This window comes from Lepus europaeus, chromosome 18 (genome assembly GCF_033115175.1).
Source record: "Lepus europaeus isolate LE1 chromosome 18, mLepTim1.pri, whole genome shotgun sequence".
Taxonomy (NCBI): domain Eukaryota; kingdom Metazoa; phylum Chordata; class Mammalia; order Lagomorpha; family Leporidae; genus Lepus; species Lepus europaeus.
In genome coordinates, this window is record NC_084844.1 from 15,593,899 (window position 1) to 15,614,230 (window position 20,332).

The following is a 20,332-nucleotide window of genomic DNA, read 5'->3' on the forward strand; positions in this document are numbered from 1 at the left end:
CTTGATTGTACAGCAACAGTTTTTTTTTTTTTTAAAAAACAATTTGTTGAACTTATACTAGGTATAGGGTTAATTGTATGTGTATAAAGTTAATTGAAAAATAGATCTTGGTAAAAAATAAGAATGAGAATAGGAGGAGGAGGAGGAAGAGGGGTGGGAGTGTGGTTGGGAGGGTGGGTACAGTGGTAAGAATCAATGTATTCTTAAAGTTGTATTTATGAAATGTATGACATTTACGTTCCTTAAATAAAAGGTTTCTGTGGTAAAAAGTAAAAAAAAAAAAAAAAAAAAAAACTAGAGAGAGGTCAGTGCTGTGGTGTAGCAGGTAAAGCTACTGCTTGCAGTGCTGGCATCCCATATGGGTGCTGGTTTGAGTCTTGGCTGTTCCACTTCTGATCCAGCTCTGTGCTATTGCCTGGGAAAGCAGAAGATGGCCCAACTTCTTGGGCCCCTGCACCCATGTGGGAGACCCAGAAGAAGCTCCTGGCTCCCGGCTTCGGATAGCGCAGCTCCACCTGTTGTGTCCATCTGGGGAGTGAACCAGCAGATGGAAGACCTCTCTCTCTGCCTCTCAAATAAATAAGTAAATGTTTAAAAAAAAAATAGAGAGAGAGAGACCGACCTCCCCTCCACCGATTCACTCACCAAATGTTTGCAACAGTTAGGGTTAGGCCAAGCAAAGTCAGGAGCCCAGAATGCTATCCAAGACTCCCATATAGGTAGCAGGTACTTAATTACTTGAACCATTACTTTTTGCCTCCTACAGTGTGCATTAGCAAACGTTTGAATTGGGAGAGCAGCCAAGACTTGGACCCAGCATTGTGTTGTGAAACTGGATGTCTTAAACACAATTTTAACCACTATTCCAAATGCTTCCTCCTATGTATCAGATCTTCTATCTATTATCCCACCTACAACAGATACAAAGCCTAAGCTATTAATGCTAATTGAAACTTTTGATGGAAATTAACAGAAAGCTCTATTCTCCTATGGGAAGAATGCTGACTTCGTAGCATTATTCTGGAATTAAATGAGGAACTTGTAAAAGTAACTAGTTTATGTACTGGCACATATATGCATTATTAAGTTTCTATTTTATTTTTAAAATAATCTATTTAGAAATCTAAATTATTCTGGTTCATAATAATATAGTATTAAAACAAAATAACTGTACATTAATGTTGCTAATAATCTATACATACTCTTGCACTGAGTATTAAAACAATTTTCTTGGGGCTGGCATAGTGGATAAAGCCACCACCTGCAGTGCCAGCATTCCCTATGGGCACTGGTTCAAGTCCTGGCTGCTCAACTTCTGATCCAGCTCTCTGCTATGGCCTTGGAAAGCAGTAAAAGATGGCCCAAGTCCTTGGGCCCCTGCACCCATGTGGGAGACCCCAAAGAAGCTCCTGGCTCCTGGCTTCAGATCAGCCCAGCTACAGTCATTGCAGCCATCTGCGAAGTGAACCAGCAGATGGAAGATATCTCTCTCTCTCTCTCTCTGCCTCTCCTCCTCTCTTTGTGTTAACTCTTTCAAATAAATAAATAAATCTTTATAAAAAACAATTTTCTTTACCATTCTATATAATTAACCACTGTTGATTAATAATAAATCTTAACTTTCCAGACTAAATAATAATTTATGCGGGTGGGAGTTGTGGTGTAATGGGTTAAACTACTACTTAGATGCCCACATTCAGTATCAGTGTGCTGGGGTTGAGTTCTACCTCTACTTCCAATCCAATTTCCTGCTAACATGCACCCCCAGCAGGCAGCAGATCATGGTCACCAACTGAGAGACCTGGATGGAGTTACTGGCTCTTGGCTTCAGCCTGTCCCAATCCTGGCTGTTGCAGGCATTGGGGGAGCCAATCAGCTATGCTTTTCAAATAAATAAGTAAATATCAATTAATTTTAATTTATTGTATGCTTCATGAACATGACTTATTGTATCTACCAAATATTTTATACATTTTCAAGGAAAGGAGAAAACTGAGAACATAATATATTTGACAAGTTAGTTCAATATTACTATAGACACACCAGCATGTATTAATCACATAAAGCTGGCTGTAAGTAATTTGAAACATGGAAAGCAACAAAACAAAACAATATGCATTTACCCAGCATGAGCTTGCTTCAGGAGCATTACTCATCACCACAAAATCTGCTCGGGACTTATGCCTCCATAATGCTTTTTTTTTTTTTTTTTTTTTCTTTTAAACAGATATCTTGGGTCACTTGAGAGGCCAAATAGATCCAAGGAAGATGACAATGAAATACTTAAATTAATCAAAAGGCACTACAATATCACCTAAAACCTATGACCACAGTGGTAGGTAGCAGGCCAAGGAAGATCAAACTATGGTAAAATCATCTAATCTGAATGTGAGCAGTTACAAAGCAGGAAGTTAAGTTTTCTTTCCAGAAGACATGATAAAATGATCACTTGGGCCCAAGAGTATATTTGGCCAGGAGAAAGGAAAAGATGGCTGACGGTAAAGCCAAAACTATAAGGAATAGATACAGAGAACCGAAGCTACAAAGTCAAGCAAGATGGTGATGGGTCAGGCTGCTTCCTCCCAAGAAGCATTTGCAGAACTGGGCTATCCCGCCCTGCTTCGGATCCTACCTAACAGCTGCTCGAGTTGAGCTGCCCGCTCCGTCCTTACAGGCTGCTCAGCTCCCAGACTGGGTTTAGGGCTGCCCAGGGCTCTTATAGACCTTGAAGAGCCTGTACAGGGGTTGGTTTTGTTGCTAACTGTTCTGGACATAAAGCAAGCCTGAAACATTCACATGCAAAGTAGTCTGAGCACCTGCCATCACCTCCAAAGGTCCCTGCATAACACCCTCAAAAGTCTGAACACTTGCAGCAGCTGAGCTGTACTTAAGGCTGCAAAAGCTCACAACAAACTCATCAGGGGAGCCAGAGTGAGAGGAGGCAGGTGGGAAGTCCTGGCAGGTCATCTCAATCTGTCTTCCCCCATTTTAGGACAAGCTCTAATATACCCGATATGGGATGTAGACAACTAAGCTGGGAGTAAGCTGAGTCTTCTGCTGATGGTGTGTTCAAATACCAAGGGCAAAACAAGGGGTGGGGTTTTTTATTTTGAAAAAGCCTCAGAAGTTACACTATTATAAAAGAACATGGCTGAACAGATAGGAAACAGATTCTCCATTGTGAGTTCTCCTGATGGCTTCAGCAAGGATCCATAATGCTATCTTTATAAAAGTAAATTAGAATTGGGTTTCAGCCATATCACATTGGCTCAGGAACCAATTTATTACCTAGAACCAAATGTGTAGTTTACACACAGGTTCAAGGATAAAAGTAAAATATTATTTTAGTACAACATAGGGTTTTCATAATATTCATTTTCCAATAAGTTTTTTCAAGTACTTTTGTATATATATGACCTCTAATGGGAAAAAATCATCTAATGCAGAAAATACAGACAGTACAACAGAATACAACTCTGACAAAGTAATTCAAGACTTCTGAAACCACAATTTCTAGAATTTAGGGGCTCCCTTCATATTTAATGACCTATATTCAACACCATGTGCTAGATGTAAAGATTCAACTCTTAATGAACTAGATTATTAGGAAAAACAGAGATAAATCAGACAAATAAGATTAAATATAGTGAATAAACTTGGTAAGATAAATTCCTGGAGAAAGAACAGTCTCTTCAACAAATGGTGTTAGGAAAATTGGATCTATGCATGCAGAAGTATGAAACAAGACCCCTACCTTACACTTTATACAAAAATCGATTCAAAAAGGGTCAAGGATCCAAATCTACAACCTGATACCATTAAATGACTAGAGGAAAACATTGGAGAAACACTGCAACACATTGGCATAGGCAAAACCTTCTTAGAAAACATCCCCAAAGCCCAGGAAATAAATGGGAAAACATACAAATGGGATTACATCATGCTAAGAAACTTCAGTACCGCAAAGGAGACAACAAAGCAGAGGCAACTGAGGGAATGGGAGAAAATATTTGCAAGCTGTGCAACTGAACATGGATTAATATACATAATCTATAAAGAGCTCAAGGGGCTGGTGTTGTGGTGTAGTGGGCTAAGCTTCTGTCTGCAGTGCCAGGATCCCATATTTGTGCTGGTTCATGTCCTGGAAGCTCCCTTCCCAATCTAACTCTCTGCATATGGCCTGGAAAAGCAGTAGAAGATGGCCCAAGTGCTTGGTCCCCTGCACTCACATGAGAGACCCAGAAGAAGCTCCTGGCGCCTGGCTTTGGATGGGCCCAGCTCCAGCTGTTGTGGCTATTTGGGAAGTGAACAAGCAGATGGAAGACCTTTTTTTCTGTCTGTATCTCTATCTGTAATTCTACCTCTCAAATAAATAAATAAAATCTTTAAAAAAATAAAAATTAATATATTAGTACCAAAATCCTCAATAAAATTCTGGCCATTAGAATGAAACAACACATCAGAAAGATCATCCATCCAGACCAAGTGGGATTTATCCCTGGTATGCAGGGATGGTTCAATGTTCGCAAAACAATCAACATGATACACTACATTAACAGACCACAGAAGAAAAGCCATATGATTATCTCAATAGACACAGAGAAAGCATTTGATAAAATACAACACCCTTTCATGATGAAAACTCTAAGCAAACTGGGTATGGAAGGAACATTCCTCTATACAATCAAAGCAATTTATGAAAAACCCACGGCCAGCATCCTATTGAATGGGGAAAAGTTGGAAGCATTTCCACTGAGATCTGGTACCAGACAGGGATGCCCACTCTCACCACTGCTGTTCAATATAGTTCTGGAAGTTTTAGCCAGGTCTATTAGGCAAGAAAAAGAAATTAAAGGGATACAAATTGGGAAGGAAGAACTCAAACTATCCCTCTTTGCAGACGATATGATTCTTTATTTAGGGGATCCAAAGAACTCTACTAAGAGACTACTGGAACTCATAGAAGAGTTTGGCAAAACAGCAGGATATAAAATCAACGCACAAATATCAACAGCCTTTGTATGCACAGGCAATGCCATGGCTGAGGAAGAACTTCTAAGTTCAATCCTATTCATAATAGCTACAAAAACAATCAAATACCTTGGAATAAACTTAACCAAGGATGTTAAAGATCTCTACGATGAGAATTACAAAATCTTAAAGAAAGAAATAGAAGAGGATACCAAAAAATGGAGAAATCTTCCAGGCTCATGGATTGGAAGAATCAATATCATCAAAATGTCCATTCTCCCAAAAGCAACTTACAGATTCAATGCAATACCAATCAAAATACCAAAGGCATTCTTCTCAGATCTGGAAAAAATAATGCTGAAATTCATATGGAGACACAGGAGACCTCAAATAGCTAAAATAATCTTGTAATACAGAAACAGAGCAGGAGGCATCACAATACCAGATTTCGGGACATACTACAGAGCAGTTGTAATCAAAACAGCATGGTACTGGTACAGAAACAGATGGATAGACCAATGGAACAGAACAGAAACACCAGAAATCAATCCAAACATCTACAGTCAACTTATATTTGATCAAGGATCCAAAACCAATCCCTGGAGTAAGGACAGTCTATTCAATAAGTGGTGCTGGAAAAACTGGATTTCCATGTGCAAAAGCATGAAGCAAGACCCCTACCTTACACTTTACACAAAAATCCACTCAACATGGAATAAAGACCTAAATCTACAACCAGACACCATCAAATTATTAGAGAACATTGGAGAAACCCTGTAAGATACAGGTACCGGCAAGACTTCTAGGAAAAGAACCCAGAGGCACAGGCAGTCAAAGCCAAAATTAACAATCGGGATTGCATCAAATTGAGAAGTTTCTGTATTGCAAAAGAAACAGTCAGGAAAGTGAAGAGGCAACCGACAGAATGGGAAAAAATATTTGCAAACTATGCAACAGATAAAGGATTAATAACCAGAATCTACAAAGAAATCAAGAAACTCCACAACAACAAAACAAACAACCCACTTAAGAGATGGGCCAAGGACCCTCAATAGACATTTTTCAAAAGAGGAAATCCAAATGGCCAACAGACACATGAAAAAATGTTCAAGATCACTAGCAATCAGAGAAATGCAAATCAAAACCACAATGAGGTCTCACCTCACCCGGTTAGAATGGCTCACATTCAGAAATGTACCAACAACAGATGCTGGCGAGGATGTGGGGAAAAAGGGACACTAACCCACTGTTGGTGGAAATGCAAACTGGTAAAGCCACTACGGAAGTCAGTCTGGAGATTCCTCAGTAACCTGAATATAACACTGCCATACAACCCAGCCATCCCACTCCTTGGAATTTACCCAAAGGAAATTAAGTTGGCAAACAAAAAAGCCATCTGCACATTAATGTTTATTGCAGCTCAATTCACAATAGCTAAGACCTGGAACCAACCCAAATGCCCATCAACAGTAGACTGGATAAAGAAACTATGGGACATGTACTCTATAGAATACTATACAGCAGTCAAAAACAATGAAATCTGGTCATTTGCAACAAAATGGAGGAATCTGGAAAACATCATGCTGGTGAATTAAACCAGTCCCAAAGGGACAAATATCATGTTCTCCCTGATCGTTATCTCCCTGATTACCTCCCTGATCGTTTAACTCCCTGATTACCAAGCACAAAAAAGGAAACCTGTTCAAGTGAAAGGGACACTATGAGAAACAGTGACTTGATCAGCCCTTTTCCTGACTGTTGATGTACAATTTAATACTTTATCCCTTTTAGTATTTTTTTTTTGTTCTAGTTAATACTATTGGTTGAACTCTGTAATTAACACTCAATTATTCTTAGGTATTTAAATTTAACTGAAAACTGATCGCTGTTAAATATAAAAGTGGGAATAAGAGAGGGAGGAGATGTACAATTTGGGACATGCTCAATCGGACTTGCCCCAAATGGTGGAGTTAGACATGTGCCAGGGGATTCCAATACAATCCCATCAAGGTGGCATGTACCAATGCTATCTCACTAGTCCAGGTGATCAATTTCAGTTCACAATTGATCACACTGATAGGTCTAAGAGTCAAAGGGATCACACAAACAAGACTAGTGTCTGCTAATACTAACTGAGAGAATCAAAAAGGGAGAGAATGATCCAACATGGGAAGCGGGATACACAGCAGACTCAAAGAAGGGCAGATGTCCTGAATAGCACTCTGGCCTCAGAATCAGCCCTTAAGGTATTTGGATCTGGCTGAAGAGGCCATGAGAGTATTTTAGGCATGGAAAGCCAAGACACTCTGGGGAAAAAAAAAAAAAAAGAAGAAGAAGAAGGAAGAAGGAAGGAGGAGAAGAAGAAGGAGGAGGAAGGAAGGAAGGAAGGAAGGAAGGAAGGAGGAGAAGGAGAAGGAGGAGAAGGAGGAGAAGGAGGAGAAGGAGGAGAAGGAGGAGAAGGAGGAGAAGGAGAAGAAGGAGGAGAAGGAGGAGAAGAAGAAGACCTAAATGAAAGATCTCTGCAAGTGAGATCCCAGTAGAAAGAACGGGCCATCAAAGAAGGAGGTACCTGGCAGGTGCCGCGGCTCATTAGGCTAATCCTCCTCCTTGCGGCTCCGGCACACCGGGTTCTAGCCCCGGTCGGGGCACTGGATTCTGTCCCGGTTGCCCCTCTTCCAGGCCAGCTCTCTGCTGTGGCCAGGGAGTGCAGTGGAGGATGGCCCAAGTGCTTGGGCCCTGCACCCCATGGGAGACCAGGAGAAGCACCTGGCTCCTGCCATCGGATCGGCGCCGGCCGCAGCACGCCAGCCGCGGCAGCCATTGGAGGGTGAACCAACGGCAAATGGAAGACCTTTCTCTCTGTCTCTCTCTCTCTCACTGTGTACTCTGCCTGTCAAAAAAAAAAAAAAAAAAAAAAAAAAAAAAAAAAAAAAAAAGGAGGTACCTTTCTCTGAAGGGAGGACAGAACTTCAGAACTTCGACTTTGACTATGACCTTTTCTAAATAAGATCAAAGTCGGTGAACTCAAAAGGCTTCCATAGCCTTGGCAACACATGACTAGAGCCTAGGGAGATTACTGATGCCATAAACAAGAGTGTTAAATTGTTAAGACACCAACAGGAGTCACTGTGTACTTACTCCTCATGTGGGATCTCTGTCCTTAATGTGTTGTCCAATGTAAATTAATGCTATAACTAGTACTGAAACAGTATTTTACATTTTATGTTCTGTGTGGGTGCAAACTGATGAAATCTCTACTTAATATATACTAAATTGATCTTCTGTATGTAAAGATAATTGAAAATGAATCTTGATGTGAATAGAATGGGAGAGGGAGCAGGAGATGGGAGGGGTGCAGCTGGGAGGGAAGTTATGGAGGGGAAAAGCCATTGTAATTCATAAACTGTATTTTGGAAATTTATATTTACTAAATAAAAGTTAAAAATAAAGAGGTCAAGAAACTCAACAATAATAAAACAAATAATCCAGTTAAAAAACTGGATAAGAATATAATCAGGTGTTTTTCAAAGGATGAAATACAAATGGCCAACAGATACACGAAAAGATGCTCAGGATCACTAGCCATCAAGGAAATGCAAATCAAAACCACAGTGAGGTTTCACCTCAGAATGACTATCATGTAAAAATCAAAAATAGCAAATGCTGGTGAGGATGTGGGTAAAAGGTACCCTAATATACTACCAGTGTGAATGTAAACTAGTACAACCATTTCAGAAATCTGAAAATAGAACTATCAAAAGACCCAGCCTTTCCACTCCCAAATTTACCCAAAGGAAATGAAATCAGCATTTGAAAGAGTTATTTGTATCCCCATGTTTACAGCAGCTCAACTCAAAATAGTTAAGATATGGAATCAACCCAGATATCTATCAAATGATGGCTGAATAAAGAAACTGTGGTATTTATACAGGATAAAATAATACTCAGCCATAAAAAAGAATGAAATTCTGTCTTTCACAACAAAATGCATGCAACTGGAGTCCACTATGCTTAGTGAACTAAGTCGGTCCCAAAAAGACAAATATCAAACATTTTCCCTGATTTCTAGTACCTAATATACACAGTAAAAAAAAAAAACAAAAAAAAAAAACAAAAAAAAAAACCAAACAAAAAAAAGAGTGAAACTGACATTCTGAGATTCATTTGTTGTTTATAGCCCTTGTCTACCCTCTTGAGGAGGGTGGTTTTTCTACTTACTACTTGTCAAATTCTTTAATTAGGGCAAGGTTAAGCTTGTGATTATAAGGGAAACTGAAAGTATGTCACTGTAAAAATTAAGAGAAAAATAAGAAAGGAAGGAGGAGAGAAGGAGGGAAGGTAGGGTGAGAAGTATCATTATGCTGTTAAGTATGTACATATTAACTACAAGAAATTTGTTCCCCTATATAAATAAAATTTTTTAAAACAAACAAAAGGGTTTCTCTGGGATATGAAAAGAACAGAGGAACTAGCACATTTCCAGTCTGATTAAAATTTCTGGTCAAGAAAGTGGGACAAGAGGAAAGAAGACAGAGATACTGCTGCAGCCAGTGGCATATCACAGCCAGCTGCCAGCTGTGAGCTGCCTTCATTTCACAACAAGAAAGAAGAAATAGCTGTGTGCCCCACTGCTTGCAGTTTTAGCTTAGAAGGAATTCCACAGTCACCCACTGACTATTATTTCAGCCTAAAGAGTTGATTGGGGTCCGAGCAACTACCAGGCTTGGAGCAGCGAAGCCACTCTATTTCCTTTCCTTCCTCCACTCCTGCAGGGCACCATACTTGGCTGCAAAATGTTGGGAAGTGCTCCTCTGTTCCACTTCTACCAGTATCAGAATCAACATCAGGAGGAGGTGCCATTTTCTTAAACAGAAATGAGAGGAGACTGTGGCAGACCATGTCATTGGTGATTCTGCCTGAGGGAGAACAGTGCAGACCACACAGACTTTGAGTCTGACCTGGTACACTAGTCAGGGGGCAGGCTGCCCACATAAACCTGTGGAGAGAGAGCTCACTGCCTGTTTCCCATCCCTCCCACAAGGACTCCTAGTGGAGGAAGTGCTATCTTAAAAGGTGAGCACAGGGGCCAGTGCTGTGGTGTAGTGGGTTAAGCCACTGCTTGAAGTGCTGCCATCCATATGGGTGCCGGTTCAAGATCCAGCTACTCCACTTCCAATCCAGCTCTCTGCTGTGGCCTGGGAAAGAAATACAAGATGGGTCCCTGTACCACGTGGGAGACCTGGAAAAAGCTCCTGGCTCCTGGCTTCAGATCAGCGCACCTCCAGCCATTGTGGCCAACTGGGGAGTGAACCAGCGGATGGAGGGTCTCCCTGCCCTTTTTTCTGTGTATAACTCTGACTTTCAAATAAAATAAATAAATCTTAAAAAAAAAAAAAAAGGTGATTATAGGCTGCTGCAGCTTGCACAACTGTGACTAAGGGATTTTATGGGAAAGACAAATTTGTGTTCCCCACTGACTTTGAGTCTGGCCTAGAGGGTTGGCAGGGGTGGGGCGCCCGCTTAAGCCTGTGAGATGCCTCCCATCCCCTCTATATCGCTGGTGCCTGCACTCAGGCTGCCAACGTGCAACACTGACAGGTAGCTAGATCTGGGAATGCCTTGGCGCTCTCTGTGAACAGAGCAGCCTCACAGAGCTGAGAATGGATCCCCTGCTCCCTGTGACTGTGGGAGCCCTGAGTGCTTTGAGTGTGGGAATTCTGTGACTGCATGATAGGACACAGAGTATAGCTGAGTCACTGAGCAATCACTGTGTCTGGCTTCAGAGGCTGAGAGTTCCCTAAGTACTTGGTGGTAGGTCACTGGAGAGGGTTCAGTACTCACACTGGTGACTGAACAGATTCTTTGTATAGTTCTTGGGAATGTATGAGTGAGTTTTGTAGTCCCTGTGGGCTAGCCTGGGGCTATGCCAGGATCAAGTTGGCAGAGAGAAGGTGAAGCAGTGATCCCATTAGATCCCATTAGCCAACCTGATCATAACCTCCCCTCTGCTGACAACAGAGGAGATCTACCACGCCCAAAGTGGCTATCACCCTGGACTCTTGTACCAGTCCTGGGGTACTGACAAGATATCCCTGGCCCCACACAGCACACACGTCTGAATATCCACTGAAGGAGCAGACACTTCACTATGCCACAGAAGCATATTTCAATGACAAAAACCATCAGATGAGAAAACCAACAAGTGGCTCCACAAATACTGACAAACACAGAAATACGAGGAACATGAACAAGGAAGACAATATGACTCCCCTGGAGTACAACACGTCAATATTAGAATGCGAAGATGAAGAGATTGATGAAATACTTGGAAAGAATGATCATAAGAATACTAAAAAACACAGCGAGCAAATACATGAGCTAAAGAAATCTATTGATGATATGGATGAAAAATTTTGCTAGGAGATAGAAAAACTGAAGAGAAATCAAACAAATATTAGAAATGAAGAATTTTGTCAAATAAAAAATGCAGTGAAAAGCTTTAACAACAGACTTAGTGAGACAGAAGAAAGACTATCTGAGTTAGAAGACAAATCTTTGGAAATATCTCGGTTAGACTGGATAAAGAAATTATGGGATATGTACTCTATAAAATACTACACAGCAGTAAAAAAAAAAAAAATGAAATCCAGTCATTTGCAACAAAATGGAGGAATGTGAAACACATCATGTTGAGTGAAATAAGCCAGTCCCAAAGGGACAAATATCATATGTTCTCCCTGATTGGTGACAACTAACTGAGCACCTAAAAGGAAACCTGTGGAAGTAAAATGGACACTATGAGAAACAATGTCTTGATCAGCCCTTCTCCTGACTGTCGAGGAACAACTTACTATTTTATTCCTTTTAGTATTGTTATGTTCTACTTAATACCATTGGTTGAACTCTTTAATTAAAACACAATTATTCTCAGGTGTTTAAAATTAACTGAAAAGTGATCCCTGTTAAATATAAGAGTGAGAGTAAGAGAGGGAGGAGACGTACAGTACAGCACATGCTCACTCGGACTTACCCCTAATGGTAGAGCTAGAAACGTGCCAGGGGATTCCAATTCAATCCCATCAAGGTGGCATGTATCAATGCTTTCTTACTTGTTAAAGTGATCAGTTTAAGTTCATAATTGATCAAAAAGATAGGATTAAGTGTCAAAGGGATTACATACATAAAACCAATGTCTGCAAATAATAGTTGATAGAATTAAAAAGGAGAGAATGATCCTACATGGGAAGCAGGATACACAGCAGACTCAAAGAAGGGCAAATGCGCTAAACAGCACTCTGGCCTCAGAATAAGCTCTTAAGGCATTCGGATCTGGCTGAAAAGCCCATGAGAGTATTTCAGGCATGGAAAGCCAAGACACTGTGGCCAAAAAAAAAAAAAAAAAAAAAAAAACCTAAATGAAAGATCTCTTTGAGTGAGATCCCAGTGGAAAGAACGGATCATCAGAGAAGGAAGTACCTTTCTCTGAAGGGAGGAGAGAACTTCCACTTTGACTATGGCCTTGTCTAAATAAGGTCGGAGTTTGTGAACTCAAGAGGCTTCCATAGCCTTGGCAGCTCATGACAAGAGCCTCGGGTGATTACTGAAGTCATAAATAAGAGTGTCAATTGTTAAATCAACAATGGGAGTCACTGTGCACCTACTCCCCATGTAGGATCTCTGTCCTTAATGTGTTGTACTATGCAAATTAACGGTAAAAGTACAACTCAAACAGTACTACATACTTTGTGTGTCTGTAGGGGTGCAGTCTGTTGAAATCTTTACTTAGTATATACTAAGTTGATCTTCTGTATATAAAGATAATTGAAAATGAATCTTGATTAAGAATGGGATGGGAGAGAGAGTGGGAGATGGGATGGTTGTGGGTGAGAGGGAGGTTATGGGGGGAAAAGCTGCTATAATCCAAAAGTTGTACTTTGAAAATTTATATTTATTAAATAAAAGTTGGAAAAAAACCTGTCAACCTGCAAAGCTCTCATTTATGAATGAAGATGAAAAAACAAACAGAAATTGAAAGAGTTTGTTACCACCTGTCCTGCCTTAGAAATGATGCTTAAGGTTGTGCTACACACAAAAATACAGAAAGATAGTCATCATCATGAAAGACTCTGAAGGCTAAAGATCTAGTAAAAGTGAACAAAAGGAATATTTATAGAAAAATGGCAGGGCAAGTCATTAGTTATCAATAGAACCTTGAATGTAAATGGCATAAATTCTTTAATTAAAAGGTACAGACGCTGTCTACTAGCTGCCTCCAAGAAAGGCATTTCACCCAACAAACATACAGACTGAAAGTGAAAGGACAGAAAAAGATATTCTATGCTAATGGAAAGCAATAAACAGTAGGAGTATACATCCTAGTATCACAAAATAGACTTTAACACAAAAACTTACAAAAGCAAAGAAGGGCATTATGCAATGATTAAAGGATCAATTCAACAGCAAGATGTGACTATAGTAAATGTACATGCACACAATGTGTGGGCTCCAGGCTGTTTAAAAGCAATGTTAACATCTAAAGGGAGACATGGGCTCCAATACAATAATAGTAGGCTACTTCAACACACCAGTTTCATCAATGGACAAATCAACTAGTCAGAAAAAAAGCAACAAAGAAACAAGAGAGCTAATCTGCATTATGGGCCAAATGGATTTAGTTGATATCTACAGAACATTTCATCCCAGAGATGCAGAATATACTTTCTTTTCATCAGTGCATGGAGCTTTCTCTAGGATAGACTACATGCTGGACTATAAAGCAAGTCTCAACAATTCCCAAAAAAACTGAAACCATACCATGTATCTTTTCTGACCACAATGGAATGAACCTGGAAATAAACAACGTAAGAAACTCCAGAAAATATACAAACATATGGAGACTGAACAACATGCTCCTGAATGAACGAACTTAAGCTCAGGCAATATGATTTAGGATATGGGAGTCCCAACCGGCATCTTAACTGCTAGGCCAAATGCCCCCCAACCTCTTGTTGTCTTTTACATCACCCAAACATCCAATCTGACCCCAAATCTTACAGCTTCACACCATAAACAAACAGAAAGTGGAAATGGCAAGCCTCCCTATGAGACTGAAAGAAATAGAAGAAATTCCCTGGCTTTCTCCTTTTTCAAGGAGCCCAGCCCCCAGGCAAGACCATCACACAACTGGTAAATAAATGTGATGGAGGACAACACTTCTTTCTGACCGGTAGTATGAGGAGAAATAGTAAAATCCAAGCTTACATTCTTAAATTTCAATATTCTTCTCCTAATAATTGACAGAACAAGAGGACAGAAAATTAGCAAGGATATCAAAGACTTGAAGAGAACTTTTCAAGTGACTGGGCTGACATTTATATAGCTCTCTATCCTAAAAGAACATAATACACATTTATTAAGACAGACCATTTCCTGGGCCATAAAATAAATGTCAATAAAATAAAATGACTTAACTCCAAAAAATGTGTTTTCTTCAACTATGATGGAATTAAATTAGGCATCAATAAGAAAGATATCTGGAAAGCATCCAAATGTTCAGAAACTACACCAACGAAATGACATTTTACATTAAATGAAAATGCCAGAGTCCAGCATTGTGACATAGCAGGTTAAGCCACTGCCTGCAAAGCTGGCATCCTATATGCACGCCAGTTTGAGTCCTGGCTGCTTTACTTCTAAGCTAAGCTCTCCCTGCTAATGCACCTGGGAAAGTAGTAGAAGATGGCTCAAGTGTCAGGTCCCCTGCCATCCAAGCAGGAGGCCTAGATGAAGCTCCTGGCTCCTAAATTCACCTTGGCCCAGCTCCAGCTGTTGCAGCCATCTGGGGAGTGAACCAGGGGATGGAAGGTCTCTTTCTCTCTCTATGTAACTCTGCCTTTCAAATCAATGAAAATACTACTTATCAAAATCTAAGAAACATAGATAGCTAAAGAAGTAGAAGGGTCTTTATATCATTATACTTCCATATTAAAAAGAATGCTAGCAATGACCTTGACTTCTATCTTAAGGAACTCAAAAAGAAGAGAAAATGAAAACCAAAGCAGGCAGAAGAAAGGATATACTAAAGGTTAAAGAAGAAATCAATGACCTAGAACACAGGAAACTACTATGTAAAGAAAATGAATAAAAACTTAGACTGATTCCTTGGGATCTATAAAACTAATAAATCTCTAGACACAGTGATTAGCACAAAGAAAAAGAAAGCACAAATTACCAATATCAGGAATGAAAGAGGTGATGTTACTATAAATTCTGCAGATATTAAAACAGTACTCAAGAAGACCTAAGTAATAGTCTTATTATTATTATTTATATAGCCCTATAATGTATTATTATTTAAATAGTCCTATTTAAATCATTTTTAAAAAAATATTTATCTATTTGAAAGACAGAGTTAGAGAGAGAGGCAGACACACAGAGAGATATCTTCTGTCTGCTGGCTCACTTCCCAAATGGCCATGTAGGTCAGCACTGGGCGAGGCCAAAGCCAGGAGCCTGGAATTCCATCTGGGTCGCCCATATGGGTGTAAGGGTCCAAAGGCTTGGGTTAGCTATCACTGCTTTCCCAGGTGCATCAGCAGGGATCTAGATTGGAAGTAGAGCAGCCAGGACTCAAACGGGCACCCATATGAGATGCCAGTATCATGCCAGTTCCTGAATTGTATTTTTCAAACTTTCTAGCAAAAAATAATTCCAGGCCCATATGGCTTCCTAAGAAATTGTATTCAACAGTTAAGGATGAAACAGTATCAATTATATACAAAATATTCTCAAAAACTGAAGAGGAGGAAATGTCTCTTAACTTTCATCTTACTTTGAGACCAGCATCAGTCGGAGTCTCAAACCAGAAAAAGACATTACAACACAAGAAAACGAATGATCAATATCCCATGTGATACACAGATGTAAAAATAATTCACATTCTCAGCAAATCAAATCCATCAATCATATAAATTAGGCCACAGTCCAGATTTGTTTGCTCTGCTTTGGAGCACTGCTTCCCTACCATATTGGTCTAAATTAAATAATGAAGATATTTGTACCATTCACGTAAGTAACTGATGGGGCTTTCTACAGGAGGATGTTAGCTACTCTAGGCTCTGCAAAGTGTTAATGACTTCTTCTAACATCTCCTGTCCTGCTCATAATTTGTTTTCCCTGGAGTTCAGAACTTTCTTTTACTTATTATTTTATATATAGGTGTGTGTGTGTGTGTGTGTGTGATCAATTCAACCCTGAGCCTTTTATTAGTTCCCTGGAACTCGTCTGGAAGCAACACAACCTGGACTAGTAGACCTCCAGTCCCACCTTTTCTTTGTCATCCTGAACGATCTTTTTCCTTTATTGATTCTCCTATTACCTGTAACACATTACTTTCTTTTATTTGGCTAACTTTCTTATTTTGTAGATCATATCCTCCAAAACAGTCTTAAAAAAAAAAAAAAGCAACAAGGCAAGCAGATTGTTTTTGAGAATTTGTGTATCCTGGGGCCAGTGTTGTGGCTCAGGGAGTTAAGCCACCACATGAGACACTGGCATCCCACACGAGCAGTGCTTTGTGTCCTGGCTACTCCCAATCCAACTTGCTGCTAATGTGCCTGGGAAGGCAACAGCACTTCAAATGCTTGGGTCCCTGAGACCCATGTAGGAGACCCAGAGGGAGTTCCTGGTCCTGGCTTGTGCCTGGCCCAGTGCCAACCATTGCAGCTATTTGGGGAGTGAATCAGCTGATTCTCTCTACGTTTCTCCTTCTCGCTCTGTAACAAATATTTTTTTAAAAAGAATTTGTATATCCTAAAATATCATTGTTGTACTATTATAATTGATTAATAGCTTCAATGCATGCGGAATTCTAAGGGTGAAATTGTTTTCCTTTTACTATAGTTTTTTTTTTTTATTTTTATCTTTTATTTTTTTTTAAGTTGCTGCCATGGGAGGTGAGAGACCATCTGCATGGCAGCCCAAAGTACTTTCAGCCAGGAGCTGTTCTTACGGGTTTTCTAGTCTGTGCTTGTTCACTTTTTTTTTTTGGACAGGCAGTTAGACAGTGAGAAAGAGACAGAGAGAAAGGTCTTCCTTTTTGCCATTGGTTCACTCTCCAATGGCCACCGCGGCCGGCGCGCTGCGGCCGGCGCACCATGCTGATCCGATGGCAGGAGCCAGGTGCTTCTCCTGGTCTCCCATGGGGTGCAGGGCCCAAGCACTTGGGCCATCCTCCACCGCACTCCCGGGCCACAGCAGAGAGCAGGCCTGGAAGAGGGGCAACCGGGACAGAATCCGGAGCCCTGACCGGGACTAGAACCCGGTGTGCCGGCGCCACAAGGCGGAGGATTAGCCTATTGAACCGCGGCGCCGGCCTTACTATAGTTTTTAATATTTATTTCTTGATTTGAAAGTCAAAATTACAGAAAGGGAGAGAAAGACAGAGAGAGCTTCCATTTGCTGCTTTACTCCCAAGATGGTTGCAATGGCCAGGGCTAGTCCTGGCAGAGCCAAGGGTTTCTTTAAAATTTCAAATCAGCCTATTATATTATTTCCTTTAATCTGCATTAACCCATTTTATAAAAAATAGTATAACTCTAAAACTTGAAAAGAACAAGGTTGGAGGAAAAAAACATATTAGCAAAGAATTTTATAGTATACTCATCTGTATGGATTCTTTTTTTTTTTTTTAAAGATTTATTTATTTAATTGAAAGGCAGAGTTACAGGTAGGAAGAGGCAGGAGAAAGCGGTCTTCCATCCACTGTTTCACTCCCTACATGGCTGCAACTGCCAGAGCTGAGCCAATCCGAAGCCAGGAGTCAGGAGCTTCCTCCAGGTCTCCCACAGGGGTGCAGGGGCCCAAGGATTTGGGCCATCTGCCGCTGCTTTCCCAGGCCATAGCAGAGAGCTGGATTGGAAGTAGAGCCCCTGGGACCTGAACCGGTGCCCATATGGGATGCCAGTACTGCAGGTGGCAGCTTTACCCGCTACACCACAGAGCTGGCCCCAGTATGGGTTTTTAACTCTCATTTTCTTAGTGATCAACTGATTCATTCAATATTTATGTAGTGATTATCATACTCCAGGTAGTTATTTTTGGCAATGAGAATACAGCAACAAGCAAAACAGACAAAAGGCTATGCTACTATGGGACACTTATAGTAGTTTTGAACAGAAAAATAAATACAATAAATAAGATGATAAACATTATGAATAAAAGGGAAGTAGGGGTGGAGATTGTGTGATTCTGAATAAGTTAGTTATGGAAGGCCTTTTTGAAAGTTTCATTGACTACAAATTTTTTTTCAAGTTTTGAAGTTATCACCTCAAGAAATTAATCAAAGAAATCAATGAAAATCCTATAAAAATCTTAAATAGAAAATAAACAGAAAAATCTGAAAATACAGTGATTATTAAAAAAAAACATTTCTACCAGTAGAGCTAAGACAATACTGATAAAATAAAAAAGCCAGTACAAAATGATACTTCAACAAATGATATTGTTGGAAATTTACTTTGGTTATATTCCAAAATAAATTTACATATAATACTTCAAAATGACTTAAACCTTAATGTTATTTCTTAAATGACATATCACTTTTAATTTTCTTATACCTTAAATAAATAACATATCAAACTTTTGGAATAATCATGTAAGCCCTAAATGACAAACCACAATATTTAAACTAGACTCAGCAAAAACCCAAAACCCAAAAATTTACCTTGCCCAGAGCGACTTTGACGAGAATCTACACTTGACTGTCTTCGATCCGGTGGTTCCTCGTTCCCTCCGTCTGCATAAAATTAAAAAGAGCATAAAGAAATTGATAATGAGATGATATAATAAGTTCTCTGGTGTCACCTACATCTTAAAATTATTGTTTTTATCATTTGTTTTCATTTTCTTATAATCTAGATCATTAAAATATTTCAAGAGTTTTTCTACATCAATCAGTGGTTCTTGGGAAATGGTGTACATTCCCCTCTATAACCTGTAGAAAGTGAAGGTGTTTTTCACACCACCATACATATATACTTTACTTTGCATTTGATGAGGAATGTTATCAACTCCAAAGTTCATTCACAGACTTCCTGTTTGGAGCCAATGTCTAACTGAATTATTACTGCTTCTTTGTCTAGGCTACATTAAGTAATCCGTAGGAATGTATGTTTTATTATTAACAAAGATTAGATTTATATATTTATGTGAGATAAAAATAAACAAACCTATGAGATGAACATCAAATAAATTCCAAATTTTATTTTAAAATATTAGTTATAAGTAATCTATTTCATTATTTGAATATATATCTTCATTTTTTAAAATATAAGCAAGAATATACTCCCTCATGCAATTTAAGAAAAGGGACAACAATTTAAATTTACATAGATAATTTCCTCAATATAATTACATGGAAAGAGAAAAGTTACTTATCACAAATAAATCAAAAATAGGCAAAATAAAACAGAAATTAATAGATTAAGAATACAAAAGTGCACCTAAGGTAATCAATGTGTTTAAACCAAGATAAAGCTTTAATATAGTGGTCTATATGCCTATTAATTTATCACTTTAGATTTGAAATCCATTAGAGCATCAACAATTTCTTTTTTTTTCTTTTTTCTTTTATTTGACAGAGTTAGACAGTGAGAGAGAGAGACAGAAAGGTCTTCCTTCCATTGGTTCACCCCCAAAATGGCCGCCACAGCCGGAGCTATGCCAACCCAAAGCCAGGATCCAGGTGCTTCTTCCTGGTCTCCCATGCAGGTGCAGGGGCCCAAGAACTTGGGCCATCCTTCTCTCCTTCCCCAGGCCACAGCAGAGAGCTGGACTGGAAGAGGAGCAACTGGGACTAGAACCCGGCGCCCACATGGGATGCTGGTGCTGCAGGCAGAGGATTAACAAAGTGAGCCACGGTGCCAGCCCCAACAATTTCATCTATTCTTTCTTTTATACAACCATTTGTCTTGTTTTTAATTTGATAGGGACAGAACTAGAAGCTGCATTGAGGTTTAACAAAGACTGTCCCTTTTTTTAAAGATTTATTTTATTTATGTGAAAGGCAGAGTTACAGAGAGAGAGAGAGAGAAAGAGAGATCGATCTTCCATCTACTGATTCAGTCCCCAAATGGCCACAATGACTAGGGCTGGGTCAGCTGAAGCTAGGATCAGAAGCTTCTTCCAGGTCTCCCAGGTGGGTGCAGCAGCCTAAGCAGCTGGGCCATCTTCCGCTGCTTCTCCAGGCTAATATATCAGCAGGGAGCTGGATAGGAAATGGAGCAGCGGAGGTGAACCAGTGTCCATATGAAATGCCGGGGTCACAGGTGAAGGCTTAACCTGCAATGCCAGCATCCCATGT

General features: G+C 39.8%; 1 protein-coding gene across 15 annotated transcripts in view; it reads right to left on the reverse strand.

The window, feature by feature from the left end:
• The window catches only part of TANC2 (tetratricopeptide repeat, ankyrin repeat and coiled-coil containing 2), a 449,007-nt gene that overhangs the window by 318,214 nt on the left and 110,461 nt on the right, over nucleotides 1-20,332 (reverse strand). For all 15 annotated transcript variants that reach the window (XR_009868432.1, XR_009868431.1, XR_009868430.1 and 12 more), the window contains one exon: nucleotides 18,695-18,766. Coding sequence is in view for 12 of the 15 variants with exons in the window: in XM_062215498.1 (XP_062071482.1) it covers nucleotides 18,695-18,766 (72 nt within the window). In the remaining 3 variants the exon portion in view is untranslated. The remainder of the gene's footprint in view (nucleotides 1-18,694; nucleotides 18,767-20,332) is intronic.